This window comes from Symsagittifera roscoffensis, chromosome 5 (assembly GCF_963678635.1).
Source record: "Symsagittifera roscoffensis chromosome 5, txSymRosc1.1, whole genome shotgun sequence".
NCBI lineage: Eukaryota > Metazoa > Xenacoelomorpha > Acoela > Convolutidae > Symsagittifera > Symsagittifera roscoffensis.
Window position 1 is genome coordinate 58,879,099 of NC_087066.1, and position 27,942 is coordinate 58,907,040.

A 27,942-nucleotide genomic window follows, 5' to 3' on the forward strand; every position below is an offset into this window, starting at 1 on the left:
GTTTTCGCTTATCTAATCAGCGCTTTTGACAACTACAAATAACTATGGAAGAAAAGGGTACCAACAAAACAGAAAATTAAGGCAGCCACGGAAGTCATTAGGCTTTGATGGATGGCAGCATCGCAGCAAGACTAGCTGAAGACAGCAAACATTAGCAGAGCCAAGCAAACATCCGATGGTGCAATCCTATTACAACTGAGAAAAAGTGTGCCAAAAAGCAAAAAAAAAAAACGCATAAATAATTCACCATTCAAAAATTTTACTGCTAAAATCCGACTCACGATGCTCGACATGACGTTTTTGTTCCGACTTTCGATGAAAGTGAGGAATATATATGCTCAGCGTAGTTTTTTGTTCAGACAACTTTTACAAATTTTTGTTCCCTCGGGGGATCGATCTCCAGCCACTATTATCTTGCCATGATTACGGCTAAAACTTCTAGTTTTGTTATCCCTCACTACAAAATTGTTCCACATTGAATTTAGGCAGCTGATTGGTTTTTTTAACTCAATACACGACTCAAATTGGAACACTCAAGTTTTGATGTTATCAGCCAGAATTTATAGTTTTGCCAATACTTAATTTACCAAATTATTCGAGACCAATTTAAGGGCAGTCGGAACTTTCAAGGCTTTGTCCTTATACGAGCAGTCTTGTTCTAAATTGAGCAAGCTATGTCTTAAATTAAACACCAAAGTGTGATTTAAATTGATCAATAATTTAAAGTTTTTTTCATAATTATCACGCTTCATTTTCTGATGTTTGCACTATCGGATCATTGCACTAGCAGCCACCACTGTAAATAACCAACACAACAACTAAACCGTGGGTTAATTGTAAAACTAAAAGTTTTATCATCATTGCAACTTCAAAACCTGCCTCTAGAAAGGTAAGTAATAATTTCCCAGATAATTTCGGAATTTTCCAATTAATTACTAGTTTTTGTCCACTCGTAGCTTGAATTTTATGAAAACAGTTTTTTAATGTAAAGATTGTGGTATTTATGTATCCTTTCAAAAATTGTGGACAACGTTCTGCCAAATAAGAGCCCAAATTAGTACAATTAAAATGGCTTATCTTTGATGTTTGAGCGCGCTTAGGCTGCGGTCGAAGTTTTTTCGAGGAATAGAGAACCATAGCAACCAAAAAAGCAACCAGACGCAGATCAAAGATTTTCTCGAGGGGATGGGGGCTAACGATTTTCGAAACATTTGTCGACAGTTTTTAGCCGATCAAATTGTCAGCAAACGTCAGCTCATTCCTTGTTTTCTTTTGTTTCTTCTCGAATCATTTTTTCTTGAATATCCGTCTACTTTCAACGTAAAACAGTTTTTGGAACACTGGAAGTGGTGCCTTCAACTTCAGCCGGCTTTGTTTTAAAATGTTTAGTAAGGAACAATTTTTTCAAATGTTTATTAATGAATGATTTTTGCGTTGAGCTCCCTCTTTGTTCCAATTTTCGAAGAAAGTGACGAATATATGCCTTGGGTGGTTTTTTCAGTTCAGACCATTTTTATAAAACTTGACAGCGCATGGATAATTTCCGCACTCTAATCGTTCCAAATTAAATTGAAGCCAATATTAACTGAACGTAGCATTTCTACTCAAATGACACCTTTTGCATTTGATATTGGTATTAAGCTTATAGTTTATAAAAAAAAGTTTTGAACAAAAACTATTGAGGCCAGCTGAGGGGCAGTGAAATCAATCAGGGCTTCACCCTGATATACGATCAGCATTGTTTCATTTTAATGCTGACAGTGGCATGAGTCGCGGAGTTGTTTTGGCTGTAAAATCAGCCCCGGAAGTTTTTTTGGATCGCGCTGTTCTTGAATGCATCTCCTCTGTCTGTAAGTATGAAAACACAAAATCTTGGTCGCGGCGGTCTTCAAATACCACTTTTTGGTCGCAACAGTCTGGAAATTAAACAAAAACATCGACCGGGTATCTCAATAATTAAAAATATTTTTGAAAAAACCCCGCTATCATTCATGAATTTTACAATTCAGTGAGAAGTTAAAAACAAACTCGAAAAAATAGTTTGCGGAATCAAAACATTTCAATCGATAAAAAAATGCTGTTCATCAAAAACCTATTAATATTACTGAACGCTTTAGCCATAAACCATTTGCAGTAATCTAAAGCAGCTTAACAACGAATCTAATTTAATCACTTGAAAAATAAATGAGCCCGGCAATCAGGACAAGACGTCCTGCGATAGAAGAAATTTTTATTCTTGATCTGATCCTAAACTGAAATACAAATTACTGTCGGTTTCATTGTTTCTTGAGTCGAAATTAGTCTGTCATCTCTAGAAATTTAAACATAATCAGCATACACAAAAACCAGGTACGAGAATAACACAATTGACGAGAACAGAACAATTGAACAATTCAACTTTCAAGCTAAACTCAGCAGTCAGTATCTCAAAAAGATTTCTTCATAAAATCAGATATAATTTGGAATCGAATTGTAAACGCAAATGCAAATATAGCCAAATACCGCTTAACATATAAAAACAAACAAATTTGAAATTAAGAACAATTTACGGTCTATTTTAAGTAAATATCCCTCTGTAGCAACCTATGGAAAAATATCATGGAAACAAATTGAATTTTATTTGTAGTTAAAGTAACTCTAAACATAATCTTTTCTAAATATTTAAGTTTCCGTTTTAAAAAATTGTGTTGCTTACCTTTGCTTCATGTTAATAAATGAAAAGTTCGTTTTTTTTAGCATTATGTAACCATATTCATTTTTTAGGGTAAGATAAATCGTTCAACTCAGAAACTCAAAGCTATTGGACACATCTCTAGCCATTTTTATTTGTGGGCCAAATTGATCTAAGGGAAGAGTAAGAAGGCATTCAATATCCGCTCAATTTATGCAAAATATATAAATAGGTGATTTTAATAAAGAAATAGGTGAGAAAAGTGGTTCAAAATAAAATTTGCGTTGATTCCCTGCATCTGTTTAAAAAAAATTTTGGATGGCGGAACTCACCCATGGAACGGATCAAAAAATTTGAAAGTTTGCTTAGGGGATAATTTTTTTCAGGAGTAGATCTAAGATTTTCTCGAGATGAGGGGGCAGATTTTTCAACCAATTTCCAAAAATGTGATTGACCGGTTGTAAGTCGACAAAAATTATATTTACTAGGACTTCAAAACTATATGAAAGAATCTCTTTTAGCAAATATTTTTGAAGTTTCTTACCAAAGAATTATGTTTTTCCGGCGCGCGATCCGCCCTTAACATTAGACTACAGTGTTAAAAAAATTTTCAATCACAAAATCGCCAGATAATTAATTATTAACGGAGAAAATTCGGTGCGTGCGGTCGGCTGAAAATGGAGATCCTAAAAAACCCAATACGGTACATCTGGGCAGTGAGGAGGTCAAATCCCTGAGGGAGGATCCACAAACTCCCCGACCCTAACGCCAAACCCGACATTGATTTTATCAATGAAGTAGGGGTTTAAAATTAAATCTGAAAAACCTAATAAGTCAAGCCATCAATGATAACTGAGTATTTTTCGGCTGCTTTACGCGATGGAAAAGACGGGTGAGGATGCCTGAAATAATGAGCCGCTAAAATCCCATCTGATGAAAGGGGAGATGATTGCACAAAACCTATTTGAAGGTTGAAAAGGATATGAAAAATCAACAGGAGAAAAACTATTGCCCTTTCTATTTTTTGTTTCACTATTTGTGTTTTATTTGTGATTATCCAATTTCATTATTGTTTCTCTTCAGTTTTGTTAAAGATTCCGGGGATCAAAGAAAGTAAGTCCTTAAGGCGTTTTATGATTCTGACTTTCGAAGAAAACGACAGAGTAATTGTAATCGGAGTGTTTCTTTTCTCTACACCAGTTTAGACGTTTTAAATAACCATTTTTAACGGGTAATTTATCTGAAAAATACTGATGACCTGAGCTCAAATTAAAAAACATATATCACCTGTGATCATTTTTCGCATAGTTATGGGGGCTCCCGCACTGAAGTTTCATGAATAATAATCCAATATTTTATGTTTTCGTTGTCAATCTCCACAAAAACCAAAAATAATTGATTATAATTGATTAAAAGTGGACTATAATCTATTGACTAATCAATAAAAATCATTTTAATTGATTATAATAGATTATTTAATTTTTTTTCTAAAGTTAGTGAAATTTTCTGAAATTTTCAACACAGTGCAGTGTTTTTCACAATTCGTTATCGTTTACGATTTACCGCACGTTATATTAGAAAATTACAAATTGAGACTTACTTTGGCTAACCAAATTGTTATCTTTTTTCAACTTTTAAGTTTCATGTTTTCTACTTTCTACGTTTCTACAGATTTTTCTAATTTCTTCACAACTTACGTCCCTCATTCCCTAATTGTCCCCCATCCCATGTTAAGCCTCCTGTTAAGCCGCAAACCACCCCCCCCCTTCCGCCCCAGTTTGATCCCTTCAGTTTGCCAACCCAGAGATTTTACCCTCCTCCAGCTTTTCCCTCCACTCACATTAACCACCTCCCACCTGCGAGGGAGGGGGTAAAATCTCGGGGGGTGACAAACTGGGGGAGGGGATAGACTTGAAATGTGAGGGAGGAGATGAGGATGGGGATGCGGGGGGGGGGGGGGGGGGGTTGTCGATGAGTGTGCGTGGAGAGGGGAGGCTGGAATGAAGTGTGGTGGGGCTATGGAAGGGGGATTGGGGGCGTGAAAGTGTGAAAGGGGATTGGGGGCGTAAAAATCTCTCTCTCTCTCTCTCTCACTCTGTCTCATTTCTCTCTCTCCTCTCTCTCATCTCTCTCTTCTCTCTCCTCTCTCTCTCTCCCGCTCTCCCTCTTTCTCTCTCTTTCTCTCTCTCTCTCTCTCTCTCTCTCTCTCTCACACACACACACACTTTAGGTATGTGTGTGTGTGTGCGTGCGTTTTCGTGGGTGTGGGGTTAGTGGTATAGTGATATATTTTGTGGGATAGGTGACAAAACTGAAAAGAAAGAATAACATGAAAAACGTAAGCTTAGAAAAACGCTATTGATTTTAAGAAAAATAGGAATCGAGAGAGACGCTAAAGGTACTAACTTACATCTGAAAAAAAAGTTCGAAGTCAGCTAAAAACATATAATCATAATCGAACTTTTGCTTTAAAAAATAGTATTTTATAATCTATTTTCAATCAATTATAAAAACTTGTTTTCGAATTTTAGTGAGACAGTCTATACTATTCAGTGTAATTGATTACTATCCATAAAATTCCACGGGAAAGTAGAATAGTCCCAAATTCGTGCCCCAAAATTTTAGAAAATGATCACAGGTAAAAATTCTGCTTATTTTTTTTTAGCTCAGCGGATCAACACTTTTCAGGTTATATACAAAATTACATCTGATTCTGTAAAAAATCGAAACAAAATTTAATCTGCCAGAACAATTATTGCCATGTTTGTTGAACGAGCTGTACACAAATTACTTGATTTGAGTTGCAGTAATTGCACCACAAAATTTTTGTTTCTTGCATTAAAACTGGTTTTAAAAAAGATGTTCCAAACTGAGTTCGGACTGGAAACACAAACTAAAAGAAACCGGACTGTGATTTGTCTCGTTCTTCATGCAGACTATGGATTTGATTTTATCTGCGTTACGATCATTGAACCGCGTTTATTTAAGACCAAGAATTGGAATGAAGCTTCCTTTTTCGGTTTTTTAAAAAAATTTTCTAATTTTTATTGGAAAAAGTGATAGTCAAGTGGGCTAAGTGATATATGTATCGTATTAAAGCCCTTCATGCGATCGTTCATGCACTTTGCATGTTGACTTTGAACTTTGAGCACGTCTATAGAGTTTTTCCGACTAGGGGTTTTGATTTCGGTCGAACTTTGGCTCGTATGCATTCGACCCGCCTCGACCAAAACATAATTCGCAAACCTCGAACCGACTCGAACCGAGTTTCAACGGTTAACTTTTGATAAAAATTTTCCCAAAGTCGACAAAAATTGATTTAAAAAATATGTATTTTTAGACGAATTTAGAGTGAAGAGTGTCTTATTTCCAAAAAATAACTGGTCAAAACCTTCTATAATACTTGAACATCTAAAGTGGCCTTTGATATACTACTTGAACACTTTGATCTTTTTTCTCGGGTTTTGGTTTTCAGCGCCCTTAAATATCAACTAAAAGCTTCACAACTTTTTCTAGAAACTTTGGAAAAGCTTCTATGTGATCGAAATCTGAGTGCATCGCGTGATATTTGCTAGCCAAACTGACAAAAAAAATTGAACGTTTTTCTACGAGCTTCATTTTGGTATTTAAAGAAGTTATTTTGTGTTGTTTCCAGCTAAACATCAGAATGGCCAGCAGTAGTGTTGATCCAGCTCTTTCGACTGCTCTGGATGTGTTGACGGTTGTCTTCTATGGAACTGCGTGTGCTGCTCTGATGTGCAACAGTCTCATCGTAGCAGTGCTGTTCAAAGTTGGAATCAGTCGTGCTTCACTGTGTTGTATGCTGATGGTAGCTGTCGCAGATACTCTAACCATTCTAGCAGACTCCGTGTAAGTTATTGCAAATAATAATTTATCAAAAATTCTCAAGAACGGTTTGTTGCAATGATAATTTATTTAAGTTCATCATTTATCGAGCACCGATTGAACGGACTCTGAAGGCCTGCTAGAAAGCGCATGTTTGAAAGCGCCATATGACAGTTGTAATCCAAAAGTGTTTCTACTTTATTAATTCAAATATCATTATGTCACTTCTTCTCAGTAGCGCGCTCGCTACTGCCAATAAAAACCAACAAAACTGAAATTTAAGGCGTATATTGGTTTATTGCACTGACTCGTCGAGAAACACGGCCATTGCTTTTTCTCCCCTCCGGTTTGCACATTAGAAATTAGTGGTCTGCCAGCTATAGTTCACTTCCTTGTTTTAATTTGTCTTCTAGGGCAATGTAGTGAAGCTGATTTTGCGGGTTAGTTCGTAGTGTTTCCGTTTCGGAGTTTTAACTATCATCATTTGCAGCCCCACATTTTCGTTATCACGCACAAAATACTAAGCAAAACATTTTTTTTTTGCAATAATTAACCGATACCTCTTCAAGTTTCTCCCGTGGCTTGTTGAACCGCAACGGTTCCAATTGGCCTTTTCTGTTCACCGTCCGATTTCACCTCAACTAGGCAGCTGATCCTCCGCCAATTTTACTGAAAGCTCGGCATCGGCGTGGAACTGAAATTGTACGATATGAGTTATGCGATGTATTTACCTTCAGTGTGAAGGTCATGTTGTTAATGCGCCTGTGACGTCACTTTACTTATCTGAAATCGGACAAAAGAGATAAAGTCCAATACACAAATTAACCAATTCAGATCCAGTTGTTTTGTTCAAGTGAGAACACTTCAACATAGTAGCAGGAGGTTAAATTCGAAAAAGGACATTTTATAATTGAGAGAAGCGAATGACACGGAGATGAATGGGAAGAAATACGAGAAGTCAAAAAGTGACAAAGACAATGAAAACGAGAAAAATTTCGCCGATGATTAAAGAAAACGAAGGAGCACCGACCGTGGACACAACAACACAATTTAGATGGCTTCCAATAGGATCTGTGGGAAATACAGACGGGGAACAAGCGAGAGTAGAGTGGAAGAGACCGGTTTGGAACTTGTAAGATTAAAACGGAGGCTAGAGGCATTGGAGGAGAAAGAAGATGAAATGAGAGAAACAAATGGAGGAGACACGACGAGAGTCAGGATGAAAGCTGTAAGAGTACAGATTTTGAAGTCTACAGATTTGGAAGAAAATCGGAGATGGAAGAAAAAATTGTTACTGTGGACCGAATGTACGCAAATTCCACACTAGAAATGCAGGCGCCGCATGTCATTATGTATGGGATAACAAATGCTGAACTGAACGAAATCGTGATTACAATGATTTGAGACGAGGCAAAGACCGAATTTGGAAAAAAGAAATATTTTGACATGCTAGATGAGTACTTGACACCATCTCCATTCTTAAAATTGGCGCAAACTTACAGACCATGGAAAAGATGTGAAAAAGTTCCGAAGATAAATTGGGATGAGTACATAAAGAGAATGAAGCAATATAGGAGAAAAATGAATGAACCCGAAATGACAATAAATGACATATTATTTTGTATAGCACTCCTAGAAGGTTCCAACCTAGACGAAGCCACCAAAATTAACATCGAGAAAATAGCACGAAACAAAGGTTCCAGTGGAATGGAAACAAGAATGGATTCAGCATTTTTAGAACAGACTTTGCGGAAATTTACGGTAAAGGAGAACCAAACCAAAAATATTCTTTTCACAGTAGAGGTTACCTTACGGGCAACAGTGGCCAAAGTCAAAGAGGAAGAGGAAATTACAGAAAGGAAGAAATGGTCAGCAAGGAGGATGTTATAGATGCGGGTCATTAGATCAATGGATGAGAGAATGTAAAGCAATGGAATGAAGATTGGAAATGGGAGAAGAGGAGAACAGGCATATGGTAGGAGATTACATCAGAACTTTCAAACGACTTCGAGAAAAACTGCGAATGGAGAAAACTTTGAAGAGGACGAGAACCCGAGGCATCAATAGAATTTGGCCCAGTCTGAAGAGACAATTGAGACATCACCCTGCTATTTTGCAGAAGAAGAGGCAAGTATTGAAGAGAGCAGGGAAGAAGAAAGGGAAGGCTACATTGAAATCGACACTATTGTAGATTCAGGGGCAGCAAGATCATTTATGTCCTTGAAACAATGAATGGAGGTTGAACAGGGACTAACAGTAGAGGAATGAAAAAAATTGAGGGAGCGGAAAATTGAGATAGAGAGCAAGTTTAACTTTGGAAGAGGAGGATAGATCAAAGCTGAATTTGTGTGGTTATTACCAATAAGGGCAGCGGGAAGTTTTATAACCCAAAAATTGGATGCCATTGATGATGATATTTCACTAATACCGGGAATATGAGCAAGTAGGTTTTCCAAAGAACCTGGTTATTACACCAGAAAAAGTTTAAACTAACCAGATCGAGTGTTGGACATCTGATATGGAGAGTTAATTTGAATCGACAAAAACTGCACACGAAACAACGAATGACCGCAAAAGAGAAGATCTCTTGGACAGAAGAATCTGTAATGAGGAGATTGATAGAAAAAAGGGTAAGAGATGTCGATCTTAGATTTGGTCATGCACGTAATAGTCAATTGAAAAGACTGTTGGAAGAGTCCGGGATGAGGAACAACCTGAGAAAAAAAATACTGATGGAATAATCAAAAGTGTAATTGCAAACTGCACCGCCTGTAACAAAACCAGAAAAATACGTAATATCATAAAGTTATTGACTCCAGGGAGTAAAGATTTTAGCGATTCTGTGGCAATTGACCTTGCAGAATGGACAAATCCTAAAACAAATCTGAAAATTCTACATTTGCACATGATTGATGAGTTTTTGCGTTTCTAAATTTGTAACTGTAGTACAATCCAAGAAACCAGTCATAATCATGGGACATTGATGGAGAAAAATTTGTAGAAAGATGAAGTAATAATGGGGAAAAGGACTGAATTGTAGTCAAATAAATTAACAGAGAAGTGAAATTAACAGAGAACAGAGTGATATTTGGGAGATAAATTGAAGAATGGGCTGACAAGAAAAAGTGGAGGAATGTTATTCGGTCGGTTGAAGAGACTGAGGCTAATTAGTGGGACGAGGAGCAAAAAAACTCAATCGGAACAAAATTGAAGTTCGTTCAATAGCATAAGGAAAGTAAACAAAATCCAAGGCCAAATTTAATAGCTAAGAATGACAAAGAAGCACATAATGCAATGAGTCATGGGATTTTAAGAAACGATCAAATCATATTTCAAATTAATTCGGTGCGTGAGAAATTGAAAAGATCGAAAGGTAAAAAACAAAGGAACGATTTTAATTCGGGTAAAATCAAGTTTGAAGAAAGTAAATTAGCGGCCAAAAATTATCAAAAAATTAGAGTTAATGAGTTAAAATTGCGGAAACTGTTAAATGAAGGAAGATAAAGAATTCATAGAGATTTATCGAGCGAGGTGACAGTTAGTGAAAATGATATTGAAGACGGAACGAAAGAGATAGGAAAGGACAGAAATAAAGAAAAAACAGAGACGGACGGAAGCAAAAAGAGAAACGGAGAAGAGACAGTTATGGCAAGAAGAAGGTACGTTGTTACGGTAACAACACCAGCGATAAATGAAGAGACCGCGGAAGCTTTTAAGATCATGAATCAGATGATGGGGTTCAATGTAACAGCCAATAGCCAAGATGGAGAAGAATATGGGTTGCTACTAGTACTGAAGGATGCGGCGAAGCAGATACCAACGGAGAAGGAACAGATGACAGATTGATGTTTGAAGCTATGGAGGCAATAGGAGGAATAAAGAGGAGAAGTGAGCTGGAAAAAGAAGGGATAATGATTAAAGACAATTTGAAGGCACCAATAAACCGAGAAAAGCAAACCGAAAGGGGAGATCAGGAGAGTTCAGATGAAGAAAGCACGAGACGTAGAAAAATGCCAGGAGGAGGCACACGGAATGAGCGGCAGTACACCCCAACAGGATCAAAACGAATACTAAGCGAATCAAAAAGAGTGCGATTCCGAGAGCGAGACATTGGAAGTGAAACGGAAGAGGAAGAAACGGAGGGTCCAGAGACAAATAGCTGGGATGAAGTAACGAAGACAATTGATGGAGAAGTAAGTGGAAGAAGGCAGGAGAATGAAGAACTGAGTACAACCGATCTAAGCACGACACAACAAGGATCTCAAATGAAGAAGAAAACGAGAAGCCGCGAGAAGAAAAGGGCCAACAAGAAACGAATACAGAAGAGAACTGGCACGGGAGAGAGACATCGTTTACCCAACTAAAAAAGACAGACTTTGAGGCTCAATCGGAGACAGCCCGACAACTGGAATGAAACACATCCAACGAATCATTAATTCATGATCCAGAATTTGTCAATGACACGCCAGTAACAGTGAAGAATAAAGAAAGACTCAAACGGTGGATCAAATTGATGACGAGATTGGGAAAACCGATACCTTCGTCATTACCGAAATTGACCCATCATACAGAAGTCGTGAGAGTACCCGAATGAAAGGAAAATCAAGATATTTTTTCATATGTCACGATGAGAGGAGCTTGGGGGATAGAACCTAATTAAATTTGTAGAGTTGGTGAGCAATCACGTCGCAGGAGGTCTGGGCAATCGGATCCTGAGAAATAGATGGGTGGAAACATGGAAAGTGTCGACTGATGGCACAAAAGAGTTGAAATCAAGATTAGCTGTGCGTGGAGACCAACAAAAAAAGAATCTGTTGCAAGAAAAGTTTGGTCCAACTGCTTCAAAAGCGGCCTGTAATTTTGTTTTATGCATTTTAAAAACACACAGCTAGGAACCAGTGACAATCGATATCATGAAGGCTTCTCTGCAATCACGAAGAAAGAAACGGGGTGTCTATGTACAAACACCAGTCGAGGCTCAGACACCTAAGACACATTGCTGGTAGCTGCTCGTGGCCGCATAAGGATTGAGCGATGCAGCTCACGAATGGTATCAAACTCTAATGAATTGACTAAACACGCAACAAATTTATGAGTGCATAACACAGCACAGCCTGTTTTAGTCAAAAGCAGAAAATGTTCAAAAGCAGAATCGGTCAAAGTGACTGCCAAAGTTCAATAAAGATGTAATATTGTCACGAACAGATATTGCGGTAGTGCGGTCAAAATTCATTTTGAGGGGAATAAATTTCCTTTTGTTCCAATACAGATAACGATAGCCGACTGTCCAACGAAATCGTTTAGTGGAAAGGACTTACTGGGAGGATGGAATGCTCAGAAAGATTAACCTAACGTCGGACTACTTAATCAAGGCGGTGAGCATGTATGCATCGTTGGCCTATTTGGAAAAAGAGTTTGATGAAATCTACGATAATGGCGACTCATCATCAATCGAACAAGAGCAGTGGTCATCGGACCAATCGGAGACAGATGACGAAAGGGACAAGAAGGGGGATGAAAGAGAGAAATCAGAGGGGAATATTGTTATCTGAAAAGTAAGATTTTGAATTAGAAAACAAAGGAAGTGAAAACTTATTTTTGACTACTGCTAAATAATTTCCAGATACCCAGATTGTTAGACTTGATTAACAGATTGTTAGATTTGGGTATTTATGACTTGCTGTAAAGGAGTGAATTTTGCGGAATTGGTTGCCTCTGTTAACACACCAGGGGAAAGTATGATATGAGTTACGTTGTGTATTTACCTTCAGTGTGAAGTTCATGTTGCTAACACGTCTGTGACGTCATTAACAAATCTAAAATCGGATGAAAGAGATGAAATCCATTACACAAATTAACCGATTCAAATCCAGTTGTTTCACTCAAGTGAGAAAACTTCAACAGAAATCACATTCAAACACATTGCCACTTAAGTTTAAACCTTTTCAGGGTAGTGGGCGGGCGAAGGCTTTCGATGGGTTCTGCAGGGCCAATTAGACTAGTGGGTACTTTATCTTGAGGCCTTACAGTTCTTGTGTTCAAGTCAGAAATTTTGTGGAAAAAGGAAATTGCACTGTCATTGTGCTTTGATCTGTCTTTGATCCGAAGAGGACGCAACTGATTACCTGTAGTAGTCGGAGTATTCGCAGCTGAACTTGTTGAAGGACTCGCGGGAGTGTTATCCGGAGCTATCGGAGCTTGGTCGGATGTCGCCGTCGTTGTTATATAGTGATGTTGGCGGCTTGACTGCTTTCCGTTGGCGCGCTGTTTTTGACAGTTGATAGTAAGAGTCCCTTTTGGGGTGCCAAAATAAGCCCGCTCTAATCTCCAAAGAAAGATAATTGAATCCAAATCCTTAAATTAATAAGAGATTTTTCTCGGTAATTAACTCAATAAGATAAATTTCGGCATTTTCTATCGATCATAACATCACATAACATTTTTATCATCTGCTTGTTTCGGTAAAAATTGGCGCAAGCATGCCACAAAAACCGGTCGGTAATGTCCTTGAGACAAATTGCTCTTTCTGGCGGTCAGCCTTAATCAAGGCTGAACCGAATTAGAACCAAAAAACAGTAAAAAACGGTCAAATGGGGCTCTAGCCCCTCGGGTCTACATGTTTTAAGGTCTGCGTATGGGGGGACTCGAACCCGGTCGACCGGCGTGAGAGACTTGTCCCGAGGCCGCTCGGCCAGCTGTGCTTATGGTTGTTACGTTTTGGTCCAATCATATTCTCGATTACATTTTCGTTACTTTTTCACATAAGAGTTTGAACGTGTATTGCCAAACTCGCTTTTTTTTCAATTTTAATTCTTACTGGCAACACCATCGTATATGCCTCACGGCGATGATTGAGCGGTGAAAAAAAATTGTTGCAATCACTAAAAAGCATAGCTTATATGGGCTCTTTCTATCTATTTCTCCAGATGTTCTGGTTTTTTTCTCATAGTTAGCGAGCATCATCAATGATTTTTTCAATCTACCGCTAGTGGACTCGAAAAAGTTTTTGGCCATGTGATTGTTGATTATCCATACTTTTTTTGATACCTTTTTTATGATAGTCTAAAAACTTGTTCTCTGATTTACGCTGTCATACGGCGTAAAATCCGTATTTCAAGGTCACCATTTATATAAAACAGTCTGAGCTACAATTGTAAATTAGGACAAGTTCTTTCAGTGTTTGTGAGTTGTTCACGGCTGATCTAGACACTCTCTTATCGCTGTTGAAAGATTGCAGTCGATGTATCTTTATTATACTTATTCTACCTACGATGTCTAACTCCGATATACAATTTACAATTGTACTTTTTTAAATTTTTCTCGTATAGTTTTGTTAGATTCGTCGGATAACTCAAGACGCAGCCATTAATGGTTTATTCTGATGACAGAACAGATCTGCGTGGAGTACCAGCAGTCTAAGGCAACCATCTTCACAACACCTGTATTTGTGGCAAACATGGATGAGCCTTTTTTTGGCAATTTCGCTTATAGAAGGCTGTGATCCCACCGTATTGTTCTCATCACTGGAAACATAAAAATGACGATCCTCCTACCAAGTCAGAACCAGTACCCATTACAGAATCAACATACATCAAGCAACCAACAGAACAGCACGCAACGCCGCAGCTAGTCGAAAAAGCATCGAAGCAAACGACTAACAAAAAAGAAAAGGCCCCAGAATATGAACTAATACAAAATACGAAGCCGATGAAGAGTGAAGTCAAGACTGTTTTTTTTCTGCGCTCGGTATTGAGGGGAAAAGCGATTCATTCAACAAGACCCATACGTCAATCTGAATACACTGAATTTTCGCAATATCCATATTCTTTGCGAACTACTATTCAAAAAAGAGAAAGAACTACATAGTCCAGCGGTTTCTACAATGCACACCAAAGTGATACAGAAGGTTTTGAAGCATTCTGTTTTTGTCTTGTGGGACAAGTGGCAAAATGTGGTTGATCTCGAGCCATCAAAAAAAGTTATTTGGAACATATTCAAAGCAAAAACGATATTTTCTATATTTAATTAGAGTTTTGTATCTGACAAAGGGCTACAGTACACGATACCCTCCGAGCAGCTTTGCTCCAACAGAAAGGTTTATGCTACAGCTAATGTCCTATAGAGGCAAACCTTTTTGGTAGAAGTACTTTCATTCAGAACGTCAATATCAAACAAGAACCCACTATGTCAATACAATCGAAAACAACGTCCAGAAAAGGGCACTTGGCATTTCTAGGAATCAAAATTGTCGAAATAATCAACTACAAAAACAGAAGTTGGAAAATTCAAGGCCAAATTCAGCTAGACCCTGCTTTTTGTGGCAACAAGTTCACGCTAGAACACAGCGACAAATGTGCAGCTCGCACAGTGAACTGCAACCTACATGGGAAAGGAGGCCACCTTGTTAAAAGTGGCAATTTGGCAAAACAACAAATTGATAACATAGCATCAGATGAAGATGAAGATGAAACGACAAAACTAAAAAAACTCAGACAGCGAGCCAAATTTTTCAGTGCTCAGAATTCAAGATCAGCCTCATGAGGAAAAATTGGTCGAAAATTTAGAGGTTTATAACACAGAAATTGTTACATTGAATTGCCTCAGAGCCGCCATTAGAGCGAAATATCACTAATCAGCGAAACTATCATTACGGGAAGCCCAGCATTGTTTGTCAATCAGAAAACTGCAGACGCTTTGTTAAAGAAGGAATCGAAAGCAAGATGTCTATCAATCAAGCTAAACCAATCGCTATATAATTTGTAGACAATAATCATCGAAGTGTTCGGAACATAACTGATTGATGTCAATTCGAACGTTTGTATAAAAAAGATGCCAGATTACCGACATCCGGAAATAATACGCGATTCGACCAGCTTTGGGAAATGTAACAAGCAGATGAAATCTACATCTACAGTAGCTATCGTGAAAAAACCAGAAGAGTTACCGGAATCAGGATAAGGGCGGCGTTCTACGTAGAAATTACAACGTTAATTTTACAAGAATATGCAGGTCAAAGAATCATTAAATTTATTTTCTTTTTAATTCATATTTTAAACCCATTCAAGTAAAGGGGCAGACATGTCTCCAAACACATCCAATAGAACATGGGAGCAGAGATAGAGAAGCTAACGAGGGAGGAGCATATCATTAACTTGGATGATTGTACTAGCGGCCACTCTGTTGCTCCAGTAGTAAAACACCAAAAAAATTTCCAAGTCGAATCAAACTTTCATAAACTAATTTTAGATGCCCAATTTATTAGATTTACCAGGTTCAGCAGCCCAAATGATAAGTTCTAAGTCAAACGGATAGGTTTGATTCACATCTCTAGACCTAAGCAACGGCTTCAGTCATATGATTTTAGACAAATCTATCAGTAAACATTGAAAATTTAGCATCGTATTTGAAGAAATCTTATGCATATACAGACTCAAGATAGGATTCTACGTCTTAACTGACATGCCAAAAGATTTCCAGAAGGCAATGGACTACACATTCGATGGCCTTACAGGAGTATATTGCTTCCTAGAAGATACAAATTCGTGACTAAAGGTGATATATTGAGTCACAATAGGACAGTATAAGAAACAAAGTTGAGATTTGAATTTGAAGCAGCCGGTATAAAACAAGAACCTTCTAAATTAGAAGCCGTACCTTATTTAACACAACCAAAGGTTTTAAGACAAATCTTTTCTGGGATAACTAAGCCACCTCTCACTATTGAAACCAAATTTACAATTAACTACAGAAGCATTCAGACCGTCACAAAGTAAGCGATAAACTAAAATTCGTGTGGGAGAAAGTCAAGACGAAGCATTAAGATGTATTTATCAAACGTTTGGTGATATCACCGAAAAATATCACTACAATGCAGCTAGGATATTAAAAACATAACGCAATGCCAATCAGCAAAAGTCAAAAACGCAATGTGATTTAAATCAGCAAAGAACATTTTAAATGTTCAATTCAACCTACGCGGGATTTATTTCGTTTATTTGTAATGTAATTGTAAATCTAATAATCGAACTTTTCACAACAGCTTGTAGAAATGTTCCACATCAAGACGCAGCAATTGGTTGAACCTGGTGACTCTCGTTTCACAGATTGAGACTGAATCGGGTCTCAATGCACAAATTCAACAAAAAAGAAAATTGCCACTACTGAAATACCACGTTTTAAAGTTCTTGTATCGTAATGCTAGCATTGAAAACCCGCTTCAGGCACAAACCAAAACACATTGACGCTAAATGGATATTTGCAAGTTTTTTCTCTTAAATAAACTGTGTTCAGCTTTATTGTCTGGAAATACACGCATGTAAAAGCTGTACCCCTCCCTCTGTTAAAATCCATATAATTGGTTGAATCAGACTGAAAGCGAAATCACAGCTAGGTCAAGCTGAGTATGTCTGCTTTTGAAAGTTTTAGGAGAGAAGCCAAAGTCAAGCAAAATGCTGCTATTCTCTGTCAATCTTGTTGGGAGGCAGCTCATTTTGATTTCATGCATGCCATTTCCTATCAAAATATCCTAGGTTTTCATTCGCTGGAGATTAATGTAAAAATCACCACAAACTGTGTGTTCAATTTCAGACCCTAGCTATAACCCATCCAAATACGAACACTAACAAGATTTAAAAAATTTTTCATCCTCTTTCCTTGCTTACCCCTCCCACGCCTTGCCTCCCTCTATTCTTTGCGAAATTTTCATCCTTTCCCATTTTCCTCAACAGTTTTCAGCATCCTAAATAGTTTTTAGCATCCGTTTTTAGCAGCTACAATTAAAGATAACAAAGCAGCGCGGAAGGGACGCAAGCACTGGGTACTGAAAAACGGAACTTTTTAAGGTTTTTTCGCGCTACCTTAAAAAAACATACGTCAACTTACGTGACCAAACATCAGCGCAGAGTTCGCCCAAACTGATTTACGGTCTTTCTTAATAAAACTAATTAGACTGATTTTTTTATAGGTTTTAAATCAGCGGCTTAACTAGAGTAATTGCAGAAAGTAATTTCTTGTTTTTTCTCACAAAAAACTACCCAGTTTAAGTTATAATAGCTTTTCACATGCTTTACACTTTAATTCAAATAACTTTTTTTTTAAATCAAAACTTAACAGACGGTTTTTTTACCGTTCAAAATTCAATCAATGAATCAATGACCTGCTTTTTGTTTGCAGGGGATTCTGTTTGAAGTTTTTTATTTGCATCATAATTATGAACACTCAATTTGGTTACAAAAATGTGAAAACCTACAAACCTGCTGTTTTTTTGAATTCAAACCTTTGAAATAATAAATCAGCGTGGGAAATCATCTGAAATTTTCACTGGAATATTCAGGGATTCTCAATTTATCTAGGATTTCGTTTTTGCCAATGTTTTAGATTTATCTGGAGCTTTTTCAGTTTGAAGGGATTAGATTCGTAAGTTTACCGTTATAATATTCGATTGATTGATTTTTTATGTTAAATTTCGAAGCATCATATAAATTGAGCAAATAGGGTATATATTGACCAAACAAGTAGAGACCAATAACTATCCTTGTTATGACAAAAGTCAATCTCATTTCTGAAAGCAAACTACCTAAAAACGATTTTAACGAATTTTTCAGCAATGTGGTGTTTGATCACGTTGAAGTAACCCAATTAGAGGAAAGTTTTTCTTCAGTCTCAATATCTGGAGAATGGTCATATACTTAAGATTAATTATTATTGGTTTTCAAAAACCTGAAAAAAAAGTATTTTCGTTTCAACCAAGAGTTTACTACACTTTAAAAAGCTTGATCAAAGATTTTGTAAGTCGCGCACATTTTTGAAGCTGTATCAAGGAGTGGATTCATGGTCTGAGACAAGTTTTCTTCCGTTTTACACAGCAAATAGCAACTTGACTTGCCTGCACAATGTGCAGTTTTTATAATTTCCATCTAATTTAGTATCCCTGATACTAGAAAAAAGTTAACATTTAAGAAACAGAAAAAGAAAAATTTTCAACATTTTTGTATTTCCTCATTTACTAAATTAACAATTCTCAAAAAAGCTCAAAAAATTTTACTGTCTCAAAAAAGCTCCTTTGCAGTGGTAACACATTAAAACCCTTTCAGCCGCATTTAGGAATCTCACAAACATCTTTTGCGTTTTGAGAAAACACTGGTCTGGTTATTCCAATTTTTCTGATTGAATGACCCCAAGCTTACAAAGGAAACTGTAATCTCAAAATTAGCAGCTTTTGACCTAACCCAATGGCTCTTCATTCAGAGAAAAACAACTGGATCTTTAAAATTAGCAAAGAAATTTCGGCAAAAGCTTTTTTCAATATTTTTCTTTTGATTTTTTAAAAGCTTGTGCTCTGATTTTGAATTTTTTATTTTGATCGATGCGGTGCTATCGTTGTTTGGATAAAGCTTGTTTCAGGCTTTTTAAGGTGTGTTAATTCTAGTTTATTAAAAATACAAATAACTTTTTTAATGACCTTGAATTTCTTGTTCACAAAAGGACATTTTGATTAATCCGGGTAAACGAAAGACAACAACTTGTCTACTTTATGTTTTTTGTCGTAGTAGTTTTATAATTAAGTTTTTTTGTTTTTTCTTAGGAATTTCATTTGGGACTCTGAGCTCGGAGGGTTTTGCAAGTTCTGGCGCTGGGTGCTCTACACATTTGCAACTGCAGCCCAGAACGAGCTGGTACTTTTGGCTCTTGACAGATACCTGGCAGTGAGGAACATCAACAGATACCAGCAGACACTCATGCTCAATATCTCCTACCCAGTCAAGTGCTTCTTTGCCAACCTTGCTCTCAGTGCACTGGTCATGAGTGGAACCATGTACGTCGGCAAATACAACCCAGACTCCAAGACTTGCGAGGGAGATCCGGATGTGAACATGCATCTTCGGCTGGTCTATGTTTCTTTTTCAGGCCTCGTGGTGTATTTTGTTGCACCTATATTGTCTATTTTGACACTCACAAAGCTACTGAGAAACAAACTCCGGTATGAACTCTACTGAATCAATGAACAATCAAACCCCGTTGCCCACAATTCTGGTTGCTAAAATGTTCTTAACAGTATCTCCTTTGATTCTGATTCAAGGAATCAGCTTTTCTTTTTTTTGTTCCATTTTAGGACATCAGTTTTTGACTGGATAATCATATTATAATTAAAATGCACTTATCTGTCGGACAAAACAATCAAAAAAACAGTATAAACTACTTGAATTTGTTCCAGACAGTTGACAGTAGGAGTGGGCGGCTACAGTACTGGCACTGGCACAGGTACTGGTACTGGCAATGGTTCTGTAGGTACTAGCAGCACTAGAAGTGAGGCCGGGGTTTCACGGTCTGGTTTGGATGAGAAGGAGTCACTGGTGAACCATGGAGCCATAGTGTGTGGCTTCTCCCTCGTGGCCATATCATGCCTCGTAGCACTCTCTTTTGTCGCCAGGGCACTCATCAACAGGCATGCAATCGGTTCTCAACTAACCACGCTAAACCCCATAACACTACAACGCCACCCCCTCCCTCTAATATTCCCACCCCACTATCCAAGGCACTTATCACCAAGCGCACTCCTTTTAAGCGCAACACCCTTTCTACATTTTCACATTATCAATTGGTCCTCATCAAAAATGTGATTCTTTTCCTGACAATCTTTTCCTCACAATAAATAGACGCTGAATTATAGACACTGAGCCATAGACACTGTATTTCGAAAAGTTGTAGAAACCAACTTGTTTTCGTATCCGACGTGCCTAAAATAATGAAGTTGTTGTTTGGCACTAATTGATGCGCAATCTTAAATCTTTAGAAAATTTCAACATCAAAAGTAAAAAAAGAACAGTAGAAAGTTTTATAATCTGATTACAACCCGAAAATGTGATTGAAACAAGTAAAAGCTGAAAAAAAACATTACAGAGATCAGCTTAATATTTTATTGAAGTAGAATTATGTCTTGTCATTTATGTTTATTTTAGCACAGCAGTTGGTTTGAGATTGAATTGTTTGAGTAGTTTTTTTGTCGCCTTTTGAGTTGCCTGCCTCTCCCGTGCCACTTGATTAAGTACCTGTCATTTTGCCGTCGGGTGTTTTTGAGTGTTAAACAGTTGTGCTTGATTGATTACCGAATATAGTTGAAGAATATAGGACATGAACAGAATTAGGTTGATCACAATTTTTTTATGGTGCAGCAAGCAAGGTACAGCGCAGAGACCGGAAAAAAACCACTCAGGCTTACGGCATTTTGGCCGAGTAAATGCATTGAGGCACCAATGCTGTGGGAGCGCTGGATAACTCGGTTAACGCTGGAGTTAACATGGATTCAACCCTACCTCATTTTATTTCGCGCAAGAACTTAATGCGGCGAAACTGCGGCATTACCTGCACATGCTTTTGAAAAAAAACACAAAATGGAGGCCGCACAAGCGCTTGTCTCAGACATATAATTATGCCTGAGCGAACGTGAACAAGATGAAATGCATAACCAAATGCTTCAGTTGAATCTCGCAACAACAAGATATCCGAGAATTTTTGGTTTGCTTAACATCGTACTCAAAAAGGAATGTGATAAAACCTTCGAAACATACCTGAGCAAGTAGTAAGAAGGGGGTGGCTGGAAATTTTTCACTCTGTTTTTAGCGGAGCGGCGGCGCAACGCAATCTGATAACGCCGAGATAATAGTGTTAGCGTTGAAAATCAATTAGAAGGCGACCGGAATATGGGTTGACAGCATGTCGCCGTTTCTGGCATTTCTGTTTGGGGAATTATAACGTACCTTGAGAGTCCATGGAGTGCGATTGATGCCGATAAGACCAGATGATGATCCGTTCAGAGAAAATGAAAACAATCTGCTAAAACTGATTCATTCCAATGTAACACTACTTTCCAATGGATCGAAAATTGATGCAGTCATCAAGGTGATCGGTCGCTGTCGGCCATCAACCATTGGGCGAGATCTGATGTCAGCAGTGAGGCTCAAGTGGGTCCAGGCATATCCGTGGGGTGAAAGTGTTGAACATCCGAGGTCAACTGGAAATTGACAACCAGAGAGCACCTCTGGATGACTGGCAGTAGCCTTTCAGTAAGCAATTCAGTAACTTACTTAACATGGTGAGATGAATACGTAACTACAAAAATCAGGCGGAATTTCTGCATAGTATAACTGCGATAGAACAAAAAAATTGGCGGGTACCGATAACTTCTCAAGATAATGTGGATAAAAAATTCGACAAACTATTAAAACAAGGCATATCGAAAATTTAGAAAAGTGTTTGGAAAAACCTTATAATGCCAATTGTCATATTGTTCAAGAAATACGAGTCGGTGAATATATCCTTTCAAGAAAATAGATAACCTGTTCCAAAATAAAAAGTATCAAATGCCAATTATTAAAAAATTTATGGACGTTGTCGGATAAACAGTTAGTGAAAAGAAAGTGAATGAGATTTTTCACGACTATGGACCCAACGCACGTGTAGTGGCAATTGCCACTAAATATCGACACGAACAAACATTGAAATTTCTTCTTCATAGGGGAAACATTTCCAGGACTTATAGATTCAAAACGGGCTTTTACAGTCTCACGACAACGATGGCGGAATATCAAGGAGTTGGATTCGATCAAAAACGGATTCGATCAAAAAAGAGTTCCCAAGCGCACAAGTGTTCATCGACATTTTTTAACTTTAATCGAAAGTCTCAAAAATCGAACATCTTGCTATGATGGAGAACAATCTGAGTAAATTTAACGAAAAAAAAAAAGACTCTGAAATTAGAAAAAGGCAGCTTTTTGGAAAAGGAAGATGAGTCTTTGGCCAATCTTAATACCATCTCGGACATCACGCCTCCCGATAGAAAATTGATTCCGATCAATGAAATAAATCAGCCGAAAACGCTGTCACAGTTGAAATTTTTCATGGGCTCAATTCATAAGTTCAGCGGCTCTACGCGCGTTGCTCAGTAGGAAATGAGCAATACGAGTCATAACGGCCTAGGCGGTGCTCAAACAGCTTAGCGGTGCTCGAACAGATCGAGACCAACCTCTGTTTCGTAACGTTTCCTGAACGCGACGGAAAAAAATATTCAGAAAACTAGCTTGAAAAATGCGTCTTTCGTACTCTTTTTGCAGTTGTAAAAGATTATAAGACGCTACTAACACTGTTAAATAGCAACATTAAAAAAAACGATGTTCAGTCATCTTACCAGCTGGGTAGACCATATCGTATAATTCGATTTCAAGATAGAACACTTGCCGAGGGTGAATATTGAAATCGCAGATTAATTATCGGGGCACTCAAAGAGGAAGGAACCAGCTGACAAAATTTCTGTCCAAACGTTCCTCGGTTACATTAAAAAAGAAATCGCTGCCGGTAGATTCAATTCTGCAAGGACTACTAAAATGCATGTTTTATCCAAGGTCCATGCAGTATTAGTTGAAGCAATCACACAGTGTAATCTACGTAAGTCAAGTCAATTTAGTATTCATTGAAACTTATCAAGCCTGTTTACTTATCAATTTTCATGGAAGATGAACAATAACTTGAATAACTAAATAGATTTTTTTCACCGAAATCCAGAGGTTACGAGTGGGAGTAGGTCTGAGATAGAGATGATGGATGCTAACCTGGAGACAGTAACGCCTGGGACCAGTAGTGTGAATACAAATACCGTGTTTTGTGTTTCCTCATCATTTGCAGGGGTACCCTACCAACATAATGATGTGCCTGATGCCAAGAAATTTGAAGCCATCAGGAAAGCAGACTGTTTACCGGAGCTGTTCAACCTGATATTAGTTGAGGCAAACTACAAAGGGAACTAACAGATGCAGCCGAAGAAGGTCATGATTGTGACGAAGGATCCGGAGCAGTAGAAGAAGTTTTGTGCATGTGGCCCTATCTCGGCTCTCATGCGAACGATTTCCACGTCTGTGGAAAACTGTCTCTGGATGGACGACTGCCTCGTCAATCCAATTTCTCTAAGAGACTTCTCCGCGAATAGAGTCTACAGTTTCGATCACTGGAAAGGCAACATGTTTGACGGAGTGCGCCCGTGTGGTTCCGTATATCCATAGGAGCCTAGTTCCAGCCGTCAACGGATGCCAATGGTGTAGAACTGCAAGTAAACATTTAAAACCATTGTGCGCCAAGGTTGACATTGATAAAGTGTACGAATCTAGGGAGCCGAACGAGTACCCGAAGCTCAATTGTTTGGGAGCAATAACCTATTCAAATCGGGCAAGTAAAATGCAGCAGTGGTCGACCGGTTCTCGCGCTAGCGTTCGGTTATGATCTGGCATAACAATATATTGAACAAAGTCCTTAAGTTTATCAAAAATTATATTTTGAACAACGGGGTCCCGGAAATAATATATGAACCAAGATTCCAGTTTTAATTCCAAATGCGGTTAAAGCGTTTTGCAATACGGAAGGGATCGAAGTTTTGTGCTCACCTATGCAAAGGAGGACGGACACGGGAATTTAGAAAGAATGATGGAGCGCGCACTTAAGGCATTGAGATTTTTTTGCCTAATGTAACGGTAAAGTAACGCCATTCGAGGGCGGGAAGCAAACAGGGTTCTACAAACTTTCAAGAAAAAACCTTCGCTAACAAACCTAAATTGGGATTTAAGAAAACTGAGAGGAGTGATGATTTCACTATTGTCCAACAGGGGAAATTGAGAGGGAAGTAGCATGTGATAGAAATTGTAGTGAATAGATCCGCAGGGAAAAAAACTGTCAAAAACTAATACCCAGGGAGAAAGTTGAACTAAGCTCTAAAACTCGCAAGCAGATTTTAGCTTTGTATAATTTCAAGTTGTGATTTAAAATTATTTGAGCGGAGGTAATTGTCATAAAAGTATATTAGCAGTTTGAGTTTGACTTGTTTGAGTTGTTTCTTGTCGCTCCTGGAGTTGTCTGACAGTTGGTTAAGTACCTGCCTCGTTTTCATCGGTTGTGTTTGAGTGTTAAAACAGTTGTGGTTGATCGATTACCGAATATAGTTGGGGGACAATTTATAAATTTAGTTAAACGTGATAATCACACTTTTTTCAGTCTAAAATCATTATCACCAGAATCATCATCACCATCAACATTGAAATTAAAATTTACTTCACCATAATTATTACTTTCACCATTACCACTACCGTCACGAATAACACCCACACCATCATCACCATATCACCATCTCAGTCATTATCAACATCACTATCACCATTACCTTTTTATCTCACCCCAACACCACGATTACCATAATCATCAAGGGAGACTATAATGTGATCATTAGGATCTACTCAACAATCGCCCTCGCTATAGCATCTACTAAAGAATTGTCACCCCTCAAAGCAGTAAATTAGCACTAGATCGTTCTATTTATAAATCAATTTTTGCTACGTTCTGATTGGTAGATTATTCGATAAATAAGTCTGCTGATCAATTGCTCCCTTTTTTTCGAAAGAAAGAAGTCTTCTTTTTTTTCGAAGATTTGATTATTAATGAGATTGTAATGGCATCAAAAGTGCTCTCGTCTTTTGTTAAATATAAACAGTTTTGGCATAAGAAACTGTATTTTAAACGATTTCAATCTCAACGATTTGAGGATATAGACTAAGTTCAACCTTTTTTGGGATCTACTTAAAAGTTGATTACATTAGTGAATTTTGGACCAATCACAACGTAGCAAAATTCGAATTATAAATATAAATAAAACGCTCTTATGCTAATTACTGCTTTTATTTATATGGTTGGCAGTTGATATAGTAGAGGGGATTGTTAAGTAGATCCATTTTTGTTCTCCTGAGCCGCAGTAAGGGAAAGTGATGACTCATCTTTTTACCAACTGCTAAAGATCAATGGATCCAGCACTACCAACTCTTTGGTTTCGAGGCTATGTACGATAAAAAAAATACCCATTCAAGCTAGGGCAAACATTTGTAGGATGGTTTAGAAAAGTGTGAAGAAAAAACGTTTGCTTCATATGTCTCCAAAACGAGTTTTTTTTTTTCAGTCCTTTGCTGGTCTCAATTTTACCATCTCTTCACACGCGCACTCTTTGCAAGAAAATCGCTATGAAGCTGATATTCATTCTGCTCAGTCTGAATATGACGGTGGCGTTCGTCGTTTTCACCGCGCAGAGCAAAATATTCAGGAAGTCGTTGGCCTCCATTTGGCAGCGGAAGAAGCGTCGACCCTCATTGGACGAGGTCTCGACCAATCATCGTGAGCTTCGCAAGCCGAAAAGGCAGCAAAGAAGAAAGCAGCACAATAAGGCAAGGAAGTCGAAACCAAAACTATACCTATTTTGGCTCTTTTCCGGTTTCCCCCCCACCTTTCAAAATCAATTTTGAAAAGCTTATTTAGCGTTGTCATAATGCAACGAAATTTGGCGTGGTGAACAAATTGACACAACTGAACAGATTTGTTCTTCATACTTAACAGCGTAACATCACGCATTTAGCCGTAATAACACATAAAACAAACATAAAACTCGGTAACTTGAAAGGGGGGGAACTGGAAAAGAGCCCCTATTTTCTGCGTTATAAATACATTTGACAGAGAAAAATGGCCATAGAAAAAGTTTTGGCAAAAAATTTCCGAAAGAAAGCTCAAAAGGTGGACGGGTCTAGGCGACCGAAATCTAAAAATGGGAGCTGAGTGCCTTCTGTCCTTTTCCCACCTTAAAAACAGCGTCGGTTACTCTTGGATACCTTTTGAGTTGCGCTTTTGATCCTGAAATACTTTAAAAAAAAAGGCCAAAAACTTTAATTTAATTTTGATGCTTTGAAAAAAGTGTTAAGAAGCCGAAAAAAAAGTTACATTATGATGTTTTGAAACAAATTCACGATCTGTATTGAAGTCTTTTCCTCCTAATTTTGTAGCATATGAGCGAAAAACAATTTGGCGTTCACGTACTTTTCCACCCTTAGTTGTTTAAACGACTCAATTTTGGCAGTACTATCTAATGTATAAGTCTACCCAACACCAAAAGTTCAAAATAAAAAAATTGTGCGCTCTCTTCATAGCATAACTATACTAACACAATTAGGTTAAGACTGTTCATTTAGAATAAGGGGAATAGTGTGGGAGTGGGGGGATACGAGAGGCAATATCGAGAATTCTGTGCCACTCTCCAGATTCTTTCGCGCAAGATCATCCAGGCCAGAATGGGCTCGCAAGTGGCCATGATATATAAATGTATGGCCGATGGAACACAGAGTGACCATAATTGCCAGTATAAAAAACTTAATTCTGATGTTTCCGTACTCAAAAAATATCTAAGCTACCTAATTTATTAGTTACAAATCAATCTCAAAAAAACTTCGAACAATTTTTGACAGGAAATTCTTCAGAAAAGAGTACTTTGAATTAAAAACTGGGATAGAATTGCCAGTATAAGAAAAAAAACGTTTAGAAAAGAAAATTGTTAGAAAATGTTAGCAAAAGTTATACTTAGAATTTAAATCAGATTTACTTAAATAAATTACAACCAATCTTATTTTCGAACTACTTATTAAGACAAGGAACATCTTTTAAGTCTTGGTCACCCTGTGGGCGAAGCTGAAAGCGACAAAGCTCAAAAAACCCAAGTCATCTATCGCCTTTATTGGGTAGATGGGGAAGCCAGGTTCGAGTGTTTATCTCCGACAGAAGGAAATATCATCAAAACAACAGCAAACGGACATCTGGGATCGAATCCGATTGAAAATTTTGAAGATGTTTATTTGGATGAAGAGTCAATAATGAAACTGGCTTCCCGATTTTCGCAGCCTCATCCAGACCAGCCCCACGTTTAATGGGATAACTGATGAAGACATTAGAACAATGGGCATTAGATACTAGCATTTTATCCCAGGACTCAAAAACCGCCGATTTCCGAAGTCTGAAAACCGCCGATTCTCAATGAATGAAAACCGCAATTTGTACAATAGCGTGCACTATACAGTCAGTTTCACATAATTTACATTTAAACTTGTTCAAATTGGTGAATTAAACTTAAAAACTCACCCTTTTGTTCCGAACAAAAAACAGTGGAGGCATTTTGGAATAATGTTGAGTTTTGCTACTTGTAACTGGTTAAGGTTCTATATGCCACATCTGAGAAAAAAAAAATCAATTTTGGATGTGTCATATGGGTATAAAGTTTATACTAGTTTTAATTTCAGTCTTTTGGTGTTGACTTTCGTCCTTTGGCGCTGTCTAATTGGTACCTGTCAACAGCCACGTCCTGTGTCCGAGGTTCTAAATCAGCTGAGTGAGATTAACAGTTGAGTTATCGTGTTTTTTTAAATCTTATAATAGTGCAACTGAATTTCTCGTGGAGTAGACAGCAAGAAATGGCGTCGGGGAAGAAACGACCTCTTAGAGATAACGGTATTTGGTCTATGTAAAACAGTGGAACCCCCAATGCTGTGGGAAGATGGGGTGAACGGGTTCATTTGGGGCGTAAT

General features: G+C 37.8%; 1 protein-coding gene across 3 annotated transcripts; it reads left to right on the forward strand.

The window, feature by feature from the left end:
* LOC134846031 (uncharacterized) lies at positions 1–27,431 on the forward strand. 3 transcript variants are annotated; one of them, XM_063863204.1, is made up of 8 exons: positions 1–178; positions 788–889; positions 6,327–6,541; positions 19,101–19,496; positions 19,731–19,961; positions 25,503–25,764; positions 26,560–26,689; positions 27,060–27,222. In XM_063863204.1, the coding sequence occupies exons 3-8, from the start codon at positions 6,339–6,341 to the stop codon at positions 27,104–27,106; spliced, it is 1,269 nt and encodes a 422-aa protein (XP_063719274.1). In that variant the 5' UTR covers positions 1–178; positions 788–889; positions 6,327–6,338; the 3' UTR covers positions 27,107–27,222. The 3 variants fall into 3 exon arrangements, with proteins under 3 accessions (XP_063719274.1, XP_063719273.1, XP_063719272.1); XM_063863203.1 differs by having other exon boundaries at positions 2–178; positions 791–889; positions 27,053–27,431; XM_063863202.1 differs by having other exon boundaries at positions 3–178; positions 27,053–27,431.
* The last annotated feature ends 511 nt before the right edge of the window (positions 27,432–27,942 follow it).